This window comes from Macaca fascicularis, chromosome 6 (assembly GCF_037993035.2).
Source record: "Macaca fascicularis isolate 582-1 chromosome 6, T2T-MFA8v1.1".
In the NCBI taxonomy this organism is placed as follows: Eukaryota; Metazoa; Chordata; class Mammalia; order Primates; family Cercopithecidae; genus Macaca; species Macaca fascicularis.
This window is the reverse complement of record NC_088380.1, coordinates 133,098,945-133,118,133: the sequence shown is the minus strand read 5'-3', so window position 1 is coordinate 133,118,133 and position 19,189 is coordinate 133,098,945. Positions and strand designations below refer to the sequence as shown.

The 19,189-nt window shown below is 43.6% G+C and overlaps 2 protein-coding genes and 1 long non-coding RNA gene across 11 annotated transcripts in view; 1 reads left to right on the top strand and 2 right to left on the bottom strand.

Moving 5' to 3' along the window:
• Positions 1-4,780, top strand: part of ALDH7A1 (aldehyde dehydrogenase 7 family member A1) — a 54,855-nt gene extending 50,075 nt beyond the window's left edge. For 5 of the 9 annotated variants that reach the window (XM_045394183.2, XM_005557653.4, XM_065546699.1 and 2 more), the window contains 2 exons: positions 1,591-1,666; positions 2,993-4,780. In XM_045394183.2, coding sequence (XP_045250118.2) covers positions 1,591-1,666; positions 2,993-3,047 — 131 coding nt within the window. In that variant the 3' untranslated portion in view covers positions 3,048-4,780. The remainder of the gene's footprint in view (positions 1-1,590; positions 1,667-2,992) is intronic. The other 4 variants (XM_065546701.2, XM_065546700.2, XM_045394185.3 and 1 more) reach the window with 1 other exon arrangement.
• On the bottom strand, positions 3,990-12,413 carry LOC141407056 (uncharacterized). The gene is made up of 2 exons (XR_012414043.1): positions 12,301-12,413; positions 3,990-4,341 (listed from the first exon to the last, which is right to left on the bottom strand). It is a non-coding gene; the product is annotated as an uncharacterized lncRNA (long non-coding RNA).
• Positions 10,821-12,014, bottom strand: LOC102120395 (prothymosin alpha). Its single transcript, XM_005557652.4, has one exon. It carries the CDS (start codon positions 11,828-11,830, stop codon positions 11,498-11,500), a length of 333 nt encoding a protein of 110 aa, XP_005557709.3. The 5' UTR covers positions 11,831-12,014; the 3' UTR covers positions 10,821-11,497.
• Positions 12,414-19,189: the final 6,776 nt, after the last annotated feature.

The window sequence follows — 19,189 nt, the reverse complement described above, 5'->3', positions numbered from 1 at the left end:
TTTCTTCTTGGATGCACTCAGGACTCTTGCAGACCGAAGAAGCAGTAGAAAACAGAGGCAGGGAGGGCCCTGCAGGCCTGGCTAGCAAGCAGAGGGTAGTGGGGTACCAGCTCTCAGAATAGTGAGCATGGTCCTTGAAAGTGGATTAGTTCATTCACCCAGCATGCGCATAGCTGGATAGGGAGTCTTTTGGGAGATTTTGACTAGGACTTATTTCTTCTACTTTTTTTTTTTTTGAGACGGAGTCTTGCTCTGTCCCCCGGGCTGGAGTGCAGTGGTTCGATCTCGGCTCACTGCATGCTCCGCCTCCTGGGTTCACGCCATTCTCCTGCCTCAGCCTCCTGATTCTTCTACTTTTATTTGTTCTCCCCCTACTCCCTCCCTGCCCACCTTGGGTAGAAATAGCTTTTATTCAAGTGCAATAAAAGAGTTCGTTGGGGAAGACCCATGGGGTGTTATCTTATAGAAAGAGCACTGGGTGAGGAACAAAGAGATACCATCCCAGTCCCATTTACTGCTGTCACTAGCTCTGGAACCTCAGGCAGGTGCTCAGCCTTGGTTCCTTACAGCCTCTGTGACTCTGTTCCTGCCAGGAATTTCAGAGGCGCTGTTAGCTGTGGCTTGTTTTAGCTTCCCATTCTTTGAAGTCAGTTATGTCTCTTTTTACTTTGCTTGTGCATTTGAGAACTAGAAGGGCAAACATTCAGCTGTGATTTTTCTGGAACCCATTTAATGGAGATTCTTTTCCTTTCATGAGAAAGACCAGGTGACTAGTTGGTTTTATTATAGAGAAGCTTTTATTTCAAAATTATTATATTTTCTTAATGTATTTCTTTTTTTTTTTTTTTTTTTTTTGAGACGGAGTCTCACGCTGTTGCCCAGGCTGGAGTGCAGTGGCGCGATCTCGGCTCACTGCAAGCTCCGCCTCCCGGGTTCCCGCCATTCTCCTGCCTCAGCCTCCTGAGTAGCTGGGACTACAGGCGCCCACAACTGCGCCCGGCTAATTTTTTGTATTTTTAGTAGAGATGGGTTTCACTGTGGTCTCGATCTCCTGACCTTGTGATCCGCCCGCCTCGGCCTCCCAAAGTGCTGGGATTACAGGCTTGAGCCACCGCGCCCGGCCTTTCTTAATGTATTTCGATCAAATGGGAATATCTGTGTTTTTCCTGATAATTTAATACAAGTTATTGAGCGAGATAAAGAAGACAGTTACAGCTCCCATATTCTTGCGTGCTGCTCAAAAGAAAAACTATGAATAACATGTATGGGCCAGGCGCAGTGGGGTTACAGGCATGCGCCACCATGCCTGGCAAATGGAATTTTTTTGTTGTTGTTTACGGTTTGTTTCTGATATGTTTCCATTTCCTCTTAATTCCTTATATTTTATTTTCCCTCTTAATTCCTTTTTTTCTGTTTGTTTTGGTCTCTTGGTGTCTGTCTTTGATTTATTTGTTTGCAGGGGAGATATTGTGGGCTAAATGTAAAGTGAATAATCAGGTTGTTCTGGTGTCCTTTGGGTATCTTCTTTTCAATGATACCAACTATGAGCCCACACGGAAACTGCTCAAATGATATTTTTTATTTCTCTAGGAGGAGAAAAGCACACTGGTGGTGGCAGGGAGTCTGGCAGTGATGCCTGGAAGCACTACATGAGAAGGTCTACTTGGTAAGAAATGGCTTTGGGAAGATAGGTTTGGGCTTAAAGCCTTTGGGAATGTGCTTTTACACTCTTCTACTGTCTGTGCTGTCTTTGTGCAGTGTCATTTGATTTGATTTCTCCAGCATGCCACAGCTGTCTCCTCCGAGTATCTATTTGGTACTATTTTTCTAGCTTTCTTATCTAGCTTCAGTTAGTGCCCAGCACCCAACAATGAAATGGTCTCGTGCGTGGTTTCTGTATTTTTAGTAAAGATGGGATTTCTCCGTGTTGGCCAGGCTGGTCTCGAACTCCCGACCTCAGGTGATCCACCCGCCTCGGCCTCCCAGTGTGCTGAGATTACAGGCGTGAGCCACAGCACCCGGCTAATTTTTGTATTTTTAGTAGAGATGGGGTTTCACCATGTTGGCCAGGCTGTTGTTGAACTCCTGACCTCAGGTGATCTGCCTGCCTTGGCCTCTCAAAGTGCTGGGATTACAGGCGTGAGTCACCATGCTGGGCTGTTTCTTGCACTTTTGATGGCACACCTTTTTTTTTTTTTTTTGAGATGGAGACTTGCTCTGTCACCCAGGCTGGAGTGCAGTGGCCTGATCTCAGCTCACTGCAGCCTCAGCTCTGCCTCCCAGATTCCAGCGATTCTCCTGCCTCAGCCTCCCAACTAGCTGTGATTGCAGGCATGCACCACCACGCGTGGCTAATTTTTGCATTTTTTAGTAGAGACCGGGTTTCACCATGTTGGCCAGGCTGGTCTTGAACTCCTGACCTCAGGTGATCCATACCTGCAGTGGCTCATTTCTGTAATCCAAGCAGTTCGGGAGGCCGAGGCATGTGGATCATTTGAGGTCAGGAGTTCAAGACCAGCCTGGCCAACATGGTGAAACCCCGTCTCTACTAAAAATACAAAAATTAGCTGGTCGTGATGGCGGGTGCTTATAATCCCAGCTAATCGGGAGGCTAAGGCAGGAGAATGGCTTGAGCCTGGGAGGCAGAGGTTGCAGTGAGCCGAGATCATGCCATTGCACTCCAGTCTGGGCAACAGAGTGAGACCCTGTCTCAAAACAAAACAAAACAAAACAAACAAACCAAAAAACCAACCAACAAAAAACCATGTGTGATATTTGTCTTTCCAGATTTTTATGTTTCTCTCTTTTTTCTTTTAAATAAAATGAGACCAATACTAACATTGTCTTTTATCTTAAAGGTTTGTCTTAAAAAGTTGTAACTTGGAGATCTTACCTTGTTAAAATATACAGATCTGCTACGTTTTAAAAGTGGGCATGAAAATCTTCTGTTATGTATGTACTATCATTAATTCTGTTCATTTTTTCCCACTAGTACTATCAACTACAGTAAAGACCTTCCTCTGGCCCAAGGAATCAAGTTTCAGTAAAGGTGTTTTAGATGAACATTCCTTAATTTGAAGTTTTCCGGCAGCTGTTTTTGAAGAAGACAAAGAATATTAAAGTTTTCCCTGAATAAAGGCATCACCATGACTGTGACAGTGACTAATCCCCCTATGACCCCAAGGCCCTGATTAAATCAAGAGACCCCTTTTTTTAAAATCAAAATAAAATTGTTACAACATAGTCATATTTACTAACAGATGGGTTAGATGGATTTTTATGTCAACTAGTTGTACATGGCTTTTTAGAAGTTAATGATTATTTTGTAATTAGAAAAAAGAGTACATACCAGGGTAGGAATTTGGGAAAATACAGAACAGAGGAGAAAACAGAAGTCTTTGCAGTAGATACAGGGTGTCTCCTGACCAAGCAAAGGATTCGGTGGGGGAATATTGCTTGACATTACCCACCTATGGCATGCATTGGATGGCGTGTGATTGAAAGGGAGATGCATTCCCTTATATGCTTGGACCATAGTTCAGTATTCATGTGGAATAACTTGCAGTGCTTAAAATGACAACAGGCATTCATCACAGTCGTGGCTCTTGCTTATGAAGGCTGTGTCAACCTGGAAGAGATTTGTGGGGTAGACAAAGATTTTGTTCCTGTGTTGGAGTCTTTCACCTGCTGGAGGACTCTGAGGCCAAAACTGCCTGAGCAGAATTGTATACAAAGTGCATCTGGAGGCTGGGCGAGGTGGCTTACGCCTATAATCCCAGCACTTTGAGAGGCTGAGGCAGGTGGATCACTAGAGGATAGGAGTTTGAGACCAGCCTGGCCGATATGGTGAAACTCCTTCTTTACCAAAAAATACAAAAATTAGCCTGGTGTGGTGGTGGGCGCCTGTAATCCCAGCTATTTGGGAGGCTGAGGCAGGAGAATTGTGTGAACCCAGGAGGCGGAGGTTGCAGTGAGCCTAGATTGCGCCACTGCACTCCAACCTGGACAACAGTGAGATCCTGTCTCCAAAAAAAAAAAAAAAAAAGTGCATCTGGATTTTTTAATACAACCTTAGACCATTTTCTTTAGCTTTAGGTGTCTGCAGTTGCCCTTGGATCTGTTCTCAATCCTCAGTGTGTGTGGCAGCGTGTGGTCATAGAGAGCTGGGCAAAGTTCACTTTCTCTTTGCTGACAGTCTTACCTCTTCTCATTAGGAAGCTGCACAGGAGTCTTTGGGATGGTTCAGTCCAGAGGCCCCTGTTCTCCTTTCTTCCTGGCACTCTCTGATCCCCCTCTGCATGGTACCCCTCTACTCCTGCCAGGTTGGACTGGAACAGAGACCTTTGAACAAGATGACATTTGTAGACAACCTGATCCATCAGGATGTGGAGATTTGGATAAATGGCAAATAATTTGGGGTTAAATTATGGCCCAGAGTAGTAAGCAAATGAAAAACTAAACAATTGTAAATGTATCTGGGAAGCAAAGGTGTTCATAATATGTCCCATGGCCAGCTGCGAGTAGTATTTAACTAGACATGCTGTTGTCAAAATTGAACATGAATCAAGCCAAATGCTAATGATACAGCTATTGAGAGAAGGTTGGCAGGAAGAAATCATGGGTGAAGGTAGGTGGGAGTGCTAATCTTAGCTATAGGTTTTAGGTAAAACTGATTCTGAAAGCTTTCTTTGAAACAATTTTATAATTTTTTTCTACGTGTTTCTAGCACAAGGACTCAGTTTTTTTTGGTTATAATGTTCATTAAAACATATGCCTTCAATTTGTTCCTCTTTGTACTTTTTTGCTGATTTAGCAGATATAAATCACTTGTTAGTATTTTTAACTACCCAAGTTAAAATGTACATTTGTGTTATTACTGGTCTTATATTTGAAGGTGCGAGGGGTCTTGTGCTGCTCGTTACTGGTTATATTGAGTATTTCATAACTGCTACCTCCTCCTAAATCCTGTATTCCAACCGCCACTGCTGACAATGCCCAGCCTCCATTGTGGATGTGGGGAATTGTGTTAGCATGCTTGCTTCTGCCACGGCACTAAAGCCTAACTTGCTTAGGATCTTGCTGTACTTGGAGAGAGCATCCAGTCGCTGAGCCTAGCAGCCAGGCTCTTGTGACTCCCTGGGAAGTGGGTGAAGACCTAGCTCCTGGCTGCAGCATTGGGGAGGCAGGCCCTCCAGATGAAGACTTCTCACAATGGAGGGGAGGCAGTTTTCTCTAAGGAAATTGAGTGCTATTACGTACTCCGCTTCCCACTTTCTCTTTCAGGGTGGGAATCTGTTAAGCCTCCTCTCTCTCTCCTGCTCTGCAACCACAGAACACTTTTTTTTTTTTTTTTTTTTTTTTTGGGTGTCTCAGTTTTGCCCACACTGGAGTGCAGCGGTGCAATAATGGCTCATTGCAGCCTCCAACTCCTGGGCTCAATCTATCCTTCCACCTCATGCTCCCCCATAGCTGGGACTACAGGTGCATGCCACTGTGCCCAGCTAATGATTCTTTTGGTAAAGATTGGGTCGTACTACATTGCTCATGCTAGTCTTGAACTCGTGGCCTCAAGCGATCTTCCCGCCTCAACCTCTTGAGTTATTGGGATTACAGGAGTGCGCTACCATGCCCAGCTCTCTGGAAAATTCTCTGTGGCATTCTGTCTCCTGAAAGTGCTGAAGGGACGAAAAGGGCTCAGTGTCCTTCTTCTCTTCCCTGGCACTTTCAGACCATTTTCCTGTTGCCTTCATTCTAACAAAGGTTGCAGATTGGAAAGCTGATTTGGAATGTTTTTTAAGTGTTTTCAGTTTCAATATTTGTATGAAATTCCTATGGTCTCCAACACACTCATTTATTTTTATTATTATTTTTTTTACACCCGACTTGATTCACTTGCTTACCTTGAATCCCTTATTAAGGTCTCTGGAGACATGCAATGGTGACCATTTCTGCAATTTCTACCCTCTGTGCACTTACCTCCCCTTCCACATAATGACTCGTTTCATTTTACTTGTGCTATTTGTTGGTCTTAACATTTTAAAAGAGGAGGTGTGAAGAGATTAGATGCAGGTGGCTGCCATTAATCTTCAGTCCCAAAAACTGTACATGTTGATGTACCAGAGTTTTAGGTTTTTCATATAATAAAATATATGATCTTTTATAGTTTTTCCAATTTAAGTTTTGAAAGTTAGGTTACAAATATATCTCTTTTTGCTTTTTCTTTATTGTGAGGTGTATTTTTAAAGATCAAAGTAATACTTGCTTGCAGTTAAAAATTCAAATGGGGCCAGGTACAGTGGCTCACGCCTGTAATCCCAGCACTTTGAGAGGCTGAGATGGGCAGATTGCTTGAGCCCAGGAGTTCGAGGCCAGCCTGGGCAACATGGTGAAACCCTGTCTCTACAGAAAATACAAAAATTAGCCGAGTGCAGTGGTGATCACCTGCAGTCCCAACTGTTCGTGAGTCTGAGGTGGGAGGATTGCTGGAGCCCAGGAGGTCAAGGCTGCAGTAAGCCATGATCATGCCATTACACTTCAGCCTGGGCAACAGAGTAAGACCCTGTCTTTAAAAAAAAAAAAATTCTAATGGGGCTAGAATGCTTATAATAAAAACTAGCAGCTCACTTTCCCACTCTACCCAACTCCTGATTCCATTCCACAATAACCACTTTTCTACTGTTGACTTTTCTAATTTTCTCTTATTTACCTATATATTTCTAGTTGTGCAACCATCACCACTGTCTAGTTCCATCCAAAACATTGCCATCCCCCCCAAAAATCTTGTACCTATTAAGCAGTCATTCCCCACTCCCCCCACCCCCCCAGGCCCCGGCCACCATTGATTCTGCTTTCTGTCTCTATGGACTTGCCTATTCTGGATATTTCATATAAACAGAAATCTCTTACTAATTTCCAAACAGTTGGATGATCTGTGTCACATGCCTATCATTAATATTTTCCAGTTACTTGGTGTCAGTTTCAGTCTTTGTTTTGCTTGCCTTTTTTTCCTGGCATTGACTCCCCAAGGGCCTTTTGTCCCCCTGCTCCCATGCGGCCGCTCTCTAGGGCAGCTGCACAGGTGTCATCCTTGGACTCCACTTTGCTGCTCTTCTATGTTACAGTCTCTTGTTCACTGGATCCTGTTTTTCTCTTTATTGCTTTATGCTCTTCTTTTGCTGGAGCCTATCCTGCAGAAGCTTCCTGCCAATGATTGTTTTGGAGGAAATTAAAAGAAAACCAAACCAAATCTCTCCTATCCAAGGGGAAGAACTTTATCCCCATATTAATTGAATATAGGATTCGAGATTTAAAATGTTGGTGGCAGTTAGAGTTTGCTCTTTTTTTTTCTATTGGAAAGGTCCACAAATGTTTTGTTGACATTTTTGTCTTTAATCCATTTGAATTTGGGGTACATGTTATGATTTGTCTACATTAATTTCCCTTTTAAAAATAAAAATAATTCCTCAAGCCCAATTAGACAATTGAGTTATCCTTTTCACACTGATACCTCTTTTATAGTACACTGCATTCTTACGTATAACAGGATCTGTTTTTAGCTGTGTATCCTGATTCAGTAATTGGTATATATGTGTGTGTCTATAGATCAATAGAATGCCATTTCCATGTGCAGACTCAAGGGCAAACTTAATCCTTTTTCTATGACTACATCTCCTGTCAGGTGTCCCCTCTGCCGTGGCTCTATAGGATTCTGTTAGATAGCGGTGGTCATTGTACAACTCTACAAATATACTAAATGCTACTCAATTGCTCATTTTAAAATGGTGAGTTTTATGTTGTATTTTACAATACGAGAAAAAAACATACAGAGCAAATTAAGCAATAAAAAGGGCAGTTACTAACTCCAGGGAAAATAACATTTAATTCTGTGATCTTTGAAATGTCTTCTATTTAAATTGTTTTAGAGTCCTACATACATTATCTATGTGACCTGCAAAAAGTAACCTAATCTCTTTGAACTTCATTTTCTTGTCTGTAACGTGGGTTGTATCAGTTTGGTTTCTTTGTTGCAAGCTGCAGAAACCAATTGTGTCTTTAGCAAACACGGACTGTTTGGAAAGCCCAGATCCAATTTGCCTCTCAGATCCACTCTCTGACATTCTCCTGCAGTGCGTCCTTTGGGGCTGATCTCTACGGTCCGCTTCACCTGGGCTTGCTTTATCCTCTGGCTTCTAATTGTGTTTGGCCAGTGGTAGAAAATCAGAGCGGAAAAAAAATGTAAGAGTATTAATTTTCCCACTCCGCCCCTGCCAGCCTGTGGTAGTTACTGTCTTTTTTTTTTTTTTTTTTAAGGAAAATGTATCCAAAACATGTTTATTGGAATGGTTTCCCATTCATCCTGATTCAGGGTGCTTTTAGTGCTGCTTCCTACTAAGGAACATTCTTCTGTGAGCTTTGCTTGTCCTTCCATAGGCTGATAGGACAGTGGAACAGTCAACACACACAGCTTTGGGCATGGCAAAAGAGCATGGTGACTTTATAGTATCCTGGTCATTTCACATCCATGAAGAAGGAATTGGTTTGTCACCAGGAGCTTCTCGGGTTTTCTCTTCTGGAGAGGCGTGAAGGAGATCCTTCTCTAGCGACATCACGCTGGAAAGCTTATTCCTTTTTCTGTGTCTGCATCTCCTGTTGGATGGCCCCTCTACTGTGGCTCTGTAGATTCTGCTAACGTGACTCCCTTTTTTTAATCCTTTAGTCTGCAAGTGGAGATGCAATTCTGCTGACATTTCCTGCGTTTGTCTCCTTTAGGGACCTAGTTAGGTAGCAGGTAAAAATCAACTGTCTTCTAGAAACGTCACTGCTAGAATGAGTGAACTTCAATTGTTTTTAGGCTTTTTGTTTCTCAAAATTAAAACTGCAGGAAAGGACCAGGTAATTCACCTAGCATGGATCATTTACCTTTAGGGTAATTTACCTGCCCCTTGGCAAGGGGAGAGCAAAACGCCTGGATTAATAGTCCTAATGCTGAAATCAAGGACAGATAATTCCCCTAAAATAAATTAGTTGTTACCATAGGTAAGAAACAGAGATGCTGCTAAGCTTAAACAATATATTTCCACTGCATGAGGATGCTAATAATATCTGTCCCACACAATTATTAGGATTAAAGAGTGAAATTATAAAAGTTAACAGTGCCTGGTAGGTACATGGTAAGGGCTTAATAAATGTTGGCTACTGTTATGAAGATGTTTTCCACATTTGTTTTCAGCTTTTAATGTTTTAATTATTTTCCTAAATAAAATTTAGAAACATTTTCCAGGTTTTTAAAAAGTAAATTTCCTTGGGATTTTTATTGGACTCAAATTTATAAGTTAGGAAGAACTAATATATAATACTCAGATCTTAAAAACATCAATGATATATATTTTGATCAAATTTTTATAGTTCCTAGCAACATTCTGTAGTTTATTTCATGCAATGTCTTAACAAGTTTTAAGTTTATTCCTATATATTTTATAATTTTGGATTTTCTCTGCTTCTTTTTTTTTTTTTTTTTTTTCAGGGTCTGTTGCCCAGGCTGGAGTGCAGTGGTGCTATTTCAGCTGACTGCAACCTCTGCCTCCTGGATTCAAGTGATTCTCATGCCTCAGCTTCCCGAGTAGCTGGGATTACAGGTGCACACCACCAAGCCTGGCTAATTTTTGTATTTCTAGTAGAGACAGCATTTTGCCATGTTGGCCAGGCTGGTTTTGAACTCCTGGCCTCAAGTGATCCTTCTGCCTTGGCCTCCCAAAGTGCTGAGATTATAGTTGTGAGCCACTGCGCCTGGCTCAGTCGTTATGGTGAATGGGATTTCCCATCTTATGCAAAAATTATTGCAGAGACGATTTACTCCCTGAGGTAGATTAGTTTTGAAAATAGAAACATAGATCCAACAACTACTCAATGTTTGCTATTTGCTTGTTGAGAATCCTTACAGCCTGGCAATTACAGGGTTCTAGAAATCTGGCCCACATTCAGATACAAATTGTCTTTACAGTGTTGGCCTGTGGGTGTCACTGTTGGTCAAAGGAAACGTCTCAGTTTAGCAGGGAAGTGAGTTGTGTTGACTTTGTATCCAGGAGGTCACCATGGAAAAGTTTTTGCACTCAACAGACAATGCCCCACATTTATGAGCTGCTTTACTTTCCAGCACCATTGGTAACTTGCCTTTCCTACTGCCTGTAATTGCAGGTTTGTATCTTTTAAGTTAAAAATGTGACTGGACGTGATGGCTCATCCCTGTAACCCCAACATTTGGGGAGGCTGAGGACGGAGGGTTGCTTGAGCCCAGAAATTTGAGTCCAGCCTAGGCAACATAGTGAGACCCTATCCTAACAAAACAAAACATTTTTTTTTTTTTTAAATTTTCCATCCATTTTTCTTTCCCTGCAGTGAGCATATGTGTGAGGTTATTCCATTTTGAACAACTCCGTGGGTCATTCGTTTTATTTATTTACACTTACCTGATGCCTACTCTGTTCCAGGCACTTTTCAAAGCACTTGGCAAATATAAACCCATGGAATTCTCATAACCCTAGGAAATAGATATTATTATGACCTTCACTTTATTTATTTGGAAACTGAGGCACAGAGAGGTTGAATAACTTACCCCAAGTCACACAGCTGATAAATGATGGGGCTGAGATTTGAATCCAAGTAGCCTGGCCTCAGAGTTAGAATTCTTATGAATGTCAATAGTGCCCCTGAAATAGCAGAGCTCTTATTTGCTCGCCTTCCCTGCCTGACTCTCTTAAATGTTGACTTTTCTTTTTTTTTTTTTGCAGTGTCTTTTTCTTTGTTGTTGTTAGAACAACTCAGCAAAATAAAATTCCTGTTTATTGTTGGACAACATTGTTTCACACATACATCAAACGGGCCAAAAAAAATAAACAGCAACTTCATAGACAAAAAAGGAAAAAAAAAGAAACCTTTTATCTTTGGCCTTTTTAACCATCTCATACAAACCAACTACTTATAGTACAGCTAAGTACATACACAAAAAAGTTACTGGAATGCTCGGAATAAGATTGTTTTTCTGTTGTCGTTTTTGCTTTTTTTACAAGGTTTTTTTTCTCCTTTGAGATTATAATGAACATGGTCACACCACAAGTAAAGTCAGAAGTAGGACAGAGAACGCTCCGAAGGCTGGTTTGGTCATCCGAGATCATTAAAAATGGCTGACCCTAACAATATGTACAAAAATATAAAATGTAAATAAAAAATACAAACAAATTTCCTTTTTAAAGTACTTTTAAGAAAAAAAGCAGGGCCTTGGAAGTTTTGGTTCTTTTTTCCTCCCCTGTTGCAAATTCTCATGGTTTGGGTGGGGTGGTGGAGAGCGCGTGTCATCTGCGGGTGGCACTGCCCACGGTGGGCAGGCGGGCGGGCCTCTCTACTCGAAGGTGACCACGTTTAGATTCTGAGACGGGAAGTGGAGGGTGAATAGGTCACGGCGGCCTTTTTTTTTTTAGTTTAACTTTTCCTTTTTTGCTGTCTAGTCATCCTCGTCAGTCTTCTGCTTCTTGGTATCAACATTGTCATCCTCATCATCTTCAGCTGCCCGCTTGCCCGTAGCTGACTCAGCTTCCTCATCTTCATCTCCATCCTCTTCCTCACCATCACCTTCTTCTTCCTCCTCCTCTTCCTCCCCACCTTCTTCCTCTTCTTCATCTACCTCATGGTCAGCCTCTTGCTCCCCATTTTCCTCATTAGCATTCCCGTTAGCAGGGGCGTCTCTTCCATTTTCTGCCTCTTCCACAACTTCCTTCTTCTCCTTTAAGTCCTTGGTGGTGATTTCGGAGCTGGTGTCTACGGCTGCGTCTGACATGGTGGGGCACGCCGGTGATCCGATGCAGGGGATTTAAAAAGAAAGCGAGAGTTCAGGAACTCTGGCGATAAAGCTGCCGGAGTCCGCGGCGGCGGAGGAAGCGCGCGGCGGAGGCGGCTGCGGCGAGCAAGGAGGCGGACGAGGAACAATGCAAAGATGGCTTTTCAGAGCAGCCAGTGGGGGCTGCAGTGTCTTTTATTATGACATAATCACTAACTTAAAGAAAAGTTGCAAGTACATAGAACTTTTCCCCATAAATTATTTGAGAATGTTGTTGCTATGAGGCCCTGTTACTCCCAAATGCTTTAGTGTATATTTCCCACAGACAAGGACATTTTCCTGCATATCTACAATACAACCATCAAAATCAGGAAATTAGGATTGATATGTGTATTAGTCTGTTCTCACACTGCTATAAAGAACTACTTGAGACTGGGTAATTTATAAGAAAAGAAGTTTAATTGACTCACAGTTCCACAGGCTGTGCAGGAGGTGTGGCTGGGGCGGCCTCAGGAAACATAATCATGGACGAAGGCGAAGGGATGCAGGCATGGTCTTCACATGGCCAGAGCAGGAGGAAGAGAGTGAGGGGGGAAGTGCTACATACTTTTAAGCGACCAGATCTCTCGAGAACTCTATCACGAGACAGCACTACTGGGATGGTGCTAAACCATTAGAAACCACTTATGTGATCCAATCACCTTCCACCAGGCTCCACCTCCAACACTCGGGATCACAATTTAACGTAAGATTTCAGTGGAGACAGAGCCAAATCATATCAACGTGTTACTAATATCTAATCCTCAGATCCCGTTCAACTTTTGCCCCTTGTATGTTGTCATATCCCTTTAGTCTCTTTTAGTCTTCTCATGACTTTCATGCTTTTGAAATTACAGGCCACTTATTTCATAGATCATCCCTCAAGTTGACGTTTTCTCATAATTAAATTCAGGTGTGCATCTTAAGCCATACACTCACAGAAAAACACCGTATTCTCACCTGCATCCTATCAGGCAGTGTGCGACGTGATTTCTGTTTGCCCATACCAATGATGTTAACTTTGATTTCTTGATTAAGGTGGTGTCTGCCAGCATTCTCCACTGTGAAGCATCTCTGTTACCCTTTGTAAATTAGTAGGTCTTTGTGAAGGGAGATACTTTGAAACTATGTACATGTCCTGCTCTCCATCAAACTTTCCATTGATTCACTTATTTATATTTGTATGTACTTAAATTTTTCTATTTTATCCAATGAGTTATAATCCATTTATTACATTACTTATTTTGATGCTCAAAATAAATTTTTATATCCCTGATTTGGCCAGCAGGACTCCCTTCAAGCTGGCTTCACTGTCCTTTCAACATGTTTCTGTCCTTCTCTGAGCACTTCCTTTCTTTTTGGTACAAGATGTTCCAGGCTCAGTTTGCACTTTTCCTGCCCCAGCCCTGGAATCAGCCATTTCTTCAAGGAGCCCAGATCTTTTTTGGTAAAGCATCATGTTTATAAGCGAGAGTCTGGTATAGAGACGCCTGTTGATGTGGGGATGTCACTGCTCCCAGGCTCTTGCAGCTGGCAGACATGTACATCTACATTTATTTCTAAATCTGTTTATATAGACAAGTGTGAGTTTACATGAAAACTTCCAAATCCTATCCAACACCACAGCGTTCCTTTTTAGTTTGTTTCCTTTCAGTATCTGCAACTTGTCTCTGATGAGAAACCTGCCTCACTACCCTTGATGCATTTTTTTGTAGATCACTCCCTGTGTATCACTTATCTCCCATCCCCTGAGGACACCCTCCTCACCTCTCTCCGGTTCTGATGGTGCTGGACTTGTCCTCACGTGAGTGCCCTCATCACCTAGTTCAGGGTCTTACACCCATGCACAGCTTTGCGACGTGGAGGCACCCTTCTCACCCATCTAATGGCTTCAGGACTGAATTGTTTGGGAAGAGAAGAGGTAGAGAAAGAAGACGGATCTTTCCTTAAATGCAGAATTTTGAGTCAGAATCAAAATAGTACTTGACTCCCCATGCGTGCTTGTTCTGGGGCAGGAAGGAGAGATGCCTGGAGTTAAGCTGGAAGAGTGGAATAGGCAGGGTGGGCACAGGTCCCAGAGGTGGAGCACCTGCATTCCAGGCACAGCTCTGTTTCTAAGGGGCCAGTGATGTTAGAAAAGTAATTTGATCTCCTTGTGCCCCTGCTCTTCCAATAATGAATTGGACCAAATCTAAATCAAAGACTGGTGCCCCATGGCCAAAATTGGCCTAAGTCCTTATTTTGTTTGGGAGTCAACTTCCTTCCTTTTTTTTTTTTTTTTTTAGACAGGGTCTCCCACTGTGCCCAGGCTGGAGTGCAGTGGTGTGATGATGGCTCACTGCACCCTTGACCACCTGGGCTCAAGCAATCCTCCTATCTCAACCTCCCAAGTAGCTGATACCACAGGTGCGTGCCACCATGCCTGGTGAATTTTTGTATTTTTTGTAGAGATAGGGTTTTTCCGTGTTTCCTAGGCTGGTCTCAAAATCCTGAGCTCAAGCAATCCACCCACCTCAGCCTCCCAAAGTGCTGGGAGTGATACAGACAGTAGGCAGGGAGATACTGTGTAGAAGAGGGCGGTTCCCTGTCAAAGGCCCTGCCCTCAAGCTTGGGAACCCATGGCCCTAAATGGGAACAAGCATTCCTGTTTTTGTGCCCAAATGTTGCCTTTTGCCCCACCATGCTCCCTATCCTGTACTCATATAAACCCCAAACCTCAGGCTCCACGAGCAGAAGAACAGAGGAGCATAAGAGTGCAGCAGAGGAGAGAAGGGAAGGAACATCTGAACGTTGAGAGGAGTTTGGCTGAGGATGGTTGGAGAGGAGATTGGCTGCGGGTCTGCCTAACTCCAGGGGAAGATCATCTTCCCACTCCATCCCCTTGCCAGCTCCCCATCCATCCCGCTGAGAGCCACCTCCATCTGGCAATAAAATCCTCCTCATTTGCCACCCTTCAATTTGTCCATGTGACCTGATTCTTCCTGGATGCTGGAAAAGGACCCGGGTACCAAGAGGGCACTGAGCTAGTTAACACTTAAGCCATCTGTGATGGCAGAGCTAAAAAAGTATTGTAATATGCCCACTGGGGCTTCAGGAGTTGCAGACACCCACCCCTAGATGCTACTGTGGGGTTGGAGCCAAAAAGCGCTTGCCCCAGCTCCTGCATGCTCCCTCTCCTCTGTGGGGTTTGAGTGCACAGTGGCCGAAGAGATGAGCCACACTCTGTCACACGTCTCTGAGGGGGGTCAGGGAACTCTCCCATTTAAGTATTATAGACGTTAGCCACTGCACCAGGCCAGGAGACAACTTTCAAAAAATCAAATTTAAGTTTCTTTAGTTGGAGGCATGCACTCCAATTAGCCCCAGGTGGGCAACAGCTCAGACCATCTTTCCCAACTTTATAAATTTCCCTCTTTAGGCTAAGTTACATTTCAAGCCTCTTCTAGCTCAAGGATTCAATGGCTTTCTCCTTTAGGCACTGATGAATTAGGCACACCTCCAACTACCCCTTCTTGGCTAAGGACAGTCTTTCTACCTAGAAGAATGAAATAGTCTTAGACTTGCAGGCAGGGCCCTGGTATTATTTAGGACGTTATTTTAGCTGCCCTAACAGAGACCTCAAAGAATAAAAAATCACCAAGGTAGTTTCTCACTGAGCCCAGGTACAAACATGAGTCCAGCGTGACTCCATGGTGTCTAGGCATTCAGCTCCTTCTGCGTAGCTGTTCTGCATCAAGGATGGCTCGCTGCCCTGTCCATGTGTCAGCTGGTCATTAGGGATGTGTCAACCCTTCCATTTCAGGGTGGGGCCCAGAGGTGGCACACATCACTTCCACTCACTCCACATTGGCAACACTTATCCACACAGCAAATACAGCCAAAAGGGAGGTTGAGAAGCAAGTATTTACTCTTGGGAGCCACACACTCAGTCAAGAATTGGGTGTTCTATGATGCTGAAAGAGGACAGAATGGATACTGGGAGAAACTAGTGGCCTCTGCCACAGTATTTGTGAAAACATGCCTCTCCACCCACTGTCTGGAATATCCTCTGTTGCATTCATTTTCATCTCCTTATGCTATCAGAGAGTTGCCAGTTAAGAATTCATTTAGGTTCTGCCACCATTACCTGGAGCTATCCATCCCTCATCCCTTAGTAAAAAACAGAAGTAATCAGCTCCCAAAGGCAGCCAGTCAGGGAAAATTTCAAAATTATTAGGAAGAGAGTAGGAGGTAGAAGAGGTAAATTTGGACAAACGGGACAGTTAGAGATAGGATGGGCAAAGATAGGAAACCCCGTGGGGAGCCAGTAGGCGGGTGGAAAGAGTGGATGGAAAACAGTGCTGATAAGGGAGCAGTGGAACAGGAGGAGAGGCTAGGGCTGAGTGCAGGAGCTTCCTTCAGCATGGCCTCTTCTCCATTTGCTATGCTCTGGCTCAGCAGATTCTTAATCTATGGCACCAGGCCTGTCAGGAGACCTGCATTTAATTCCCAACTTTTAGCCCGGAAACACTGGGAAAGCCACAATTCTTTTTTTTTTTTTTTTTTTGAGATGGAGTCTCGCTCTGTTGCCCAGGCTGGAGTGCAGTGGCACGATCTTGGCTCACTGCAACCTCTGCCTCCTGAGTGCAAGTGATTCTCCTGCCTCAGCCTCCTGAGTAGCTGGGATTACAGGCATGTGCCACCATGCCCAGTTAATTTTTGTATTTTTAGTAGAGACGGGGTTTCACCATGTTGGACAGGCTGGTCTCGAACTCCTGACCTCAAGTGATCAAGCCCATCTCAACCTCCCAAAGTGCTGGGATTACAGGTGTGAGCCACTGCACCCAGCCAGCTACATCTCTTCTAAGGCCTAGCATCCTCCTCTGTAAAATGACTGTAATGTTACCTACCACACTTCTCTTCCCCAAACAATAGTGAAGTACAAATGCACTATCAAATGTGAAAACTTTCTGTGTACAATATAATAGATGGTATTGTGCCCAGAATTTATTCCTTCCAGTGGGTTCTTGGTCTCGCTGACTTCAAGAATGAAGCCGTGGACCTTTGCGGTGAGTGTTACAGTTCTTAAAGATGGTGCAGACTCAAAGAATGAGCAGCAGCAAGATTTATTGTGAAGAGTGAAAGAACAAAGCTTCCACAGCGTGGAAGGGGACCAGAGCGGTTGCTGCTGCTGGCTTAGGTGGCCAGGTTTTATTCCCTTATTTGGCCCCACCCATGTCCTGCTGATTGGTCCATTTTACAGAGCACTGATTGGTCAATTTTACAGAGTGCTGAGTGGTCCATTTACAATCCTTTAGCTAGACACATAGCACTGATTGGTGTGTTTACAGTCCTCTAGCTAGCCAGAAAAGTTCTCCAAGTCCCCACTCAGGAAGTCCAGCTGACTTCACCTCTCAGTGTTACTGATGGAGTGCTTAGAGCTCCCTGCTTTCTGTGTGGAGCTGGTCGAGGCCTGGACCATCCTTGGGGCACTCATTTAATTAAGCGAGGCTCAGAGGTCTGGACTGATGGGTCACCCTGATTCAAAGAGTATTTCTTCAGTAAATAGGGTCAAGGGGAAACCACATAGTCTGGGAGTTAGGTCCCCATTTGGCAGGTCCAGGGACTGAGCAAGTAGACACTTGCCTGGATGAGCAGAGAAAGGAGTTGGGGCTATGTCTTGAGTCTATAGGCTGGGCCACTGGAGGTATGGTAGGAGCTCTAGAGCTGCCTCTAATGACAGCAGAGTCTCTTCAAGAAAGTCCTAGTTCAGAACTTTTGAAAGGTACCAAATTCTTTTTCTGATTACCTTTCTGGCTTCTCTGGTTGAGCCCCTATGCACTGGACTGATATAGACAGATTAACAAAATAAAACAATCAGAATTTTATTAGCACGTGCATTGCAATTACATGTGGGAACACTCAGAGATGAATAAACTCAAAGGTTTGGTTGGAACATGGGCTTACAGCATTTTAGCAAAGGACGAATACATTTTTTTTTTCTTTTTTTTGAGACAGTTTCTTTTTTTTGAGACTTGTTGCCCAGGCTGGAGTGCAATGGTGCAATCTCAGCTCACCACAACCTCTGCCTCCCGGGTTCAAGTCATTCTCCTGCTTCGGCTTCCTGAGTAGCTGGGATTACAGGTGCGTGCCACCTCGCCCAGCTAATTTTTGTTTTGTTGGTAGAGATGGGGTTTCATCATGTTGGCCAGGCTGGTCTTAAACTCCTGACCTCAGGTGATCTGCCTACCTCGGCCACCCAAAGTACTGGGAATACAGGCGTAAGCCACCGCATCCAGCCATGTACATTTTTTAGAGAAGTGACAAGACAAAGGAAAAGGACCTGAGTCTCTAGGGGCAGCAAATTGTGGGAAGACAAATACGTGGGAAACCAATGGCAGATAAAGGCCTATTAGTAAAGTTTGCTTCACAGGTTCCTCTGGGGCCGACTCTAGGCAGATAAAAATCTAAAGTTGTCTCCAGTGATTAACTTTTTTTCTTCCTGATAGAGAGGGGAGGAAGAAAATATTCATAAATTTATGTCTAAGATGGGGAGTGCAGCGAGCTTTTCTTGTATCTGTTTCTTCTCAATTGACTTCAGCTCAAAATAATTCTTATGTCAAAGTGTCATATTTTGAGGTGGCATATTCTGCCAGTCTACAGAACCAAGAACCTTGGCTAGAACGGATTGGTCTTGGATTGCAGTGACTTGAACCACTATACAAGGAAACCTCTTCTAGTTGAGTTTGAACTTCTGCCTGTTTTGAGCTGGTGGACTCAAATTGTTCACTGAATATTTAAATTCTTTGACTTTCACCTGTGAAAATCTCCTGAATGAAATGAAATATTTGATCCTATTTAGTGGGTCACTGAACATGCTTCTAACATGAAAACATTCAGCTATGAGCTAGGAAGGTGAACTGTGCTCACAATCTCAAACAGGGTCAGGGAGAGAAGATTTACTTGCTCTGTGCCCTGTGCCCTTTCTTGGGGCCTAGAGGACACATTGACTTATCTTTTCTGGGGATAGTATAAAGGAGCATCAACTTGCTCCTATTTTGTACTGGAGAAGCTTAGAGAATCAGATGCTAGTTTTATACTACATCCCTCAGTATTAACAGCTTTAATTAAAAAAAGAAAAAATAACAGCTGGGAACAGTGGCTCATGCTTGTAATCCCAACACTTTGGGAGGCTGAGGGGGGAGGATCGCTTGAGGTCAGGAGTTGGAGACTAGCTTGGACAACACAGCAAGACCCTGTATCTACAAAAAGTAAACAAATTAGCCAGATGGGGTGGTGTGTGCCTGTAGTCCCAGCTACTTGGGAGGCTGAGGAGGGAGG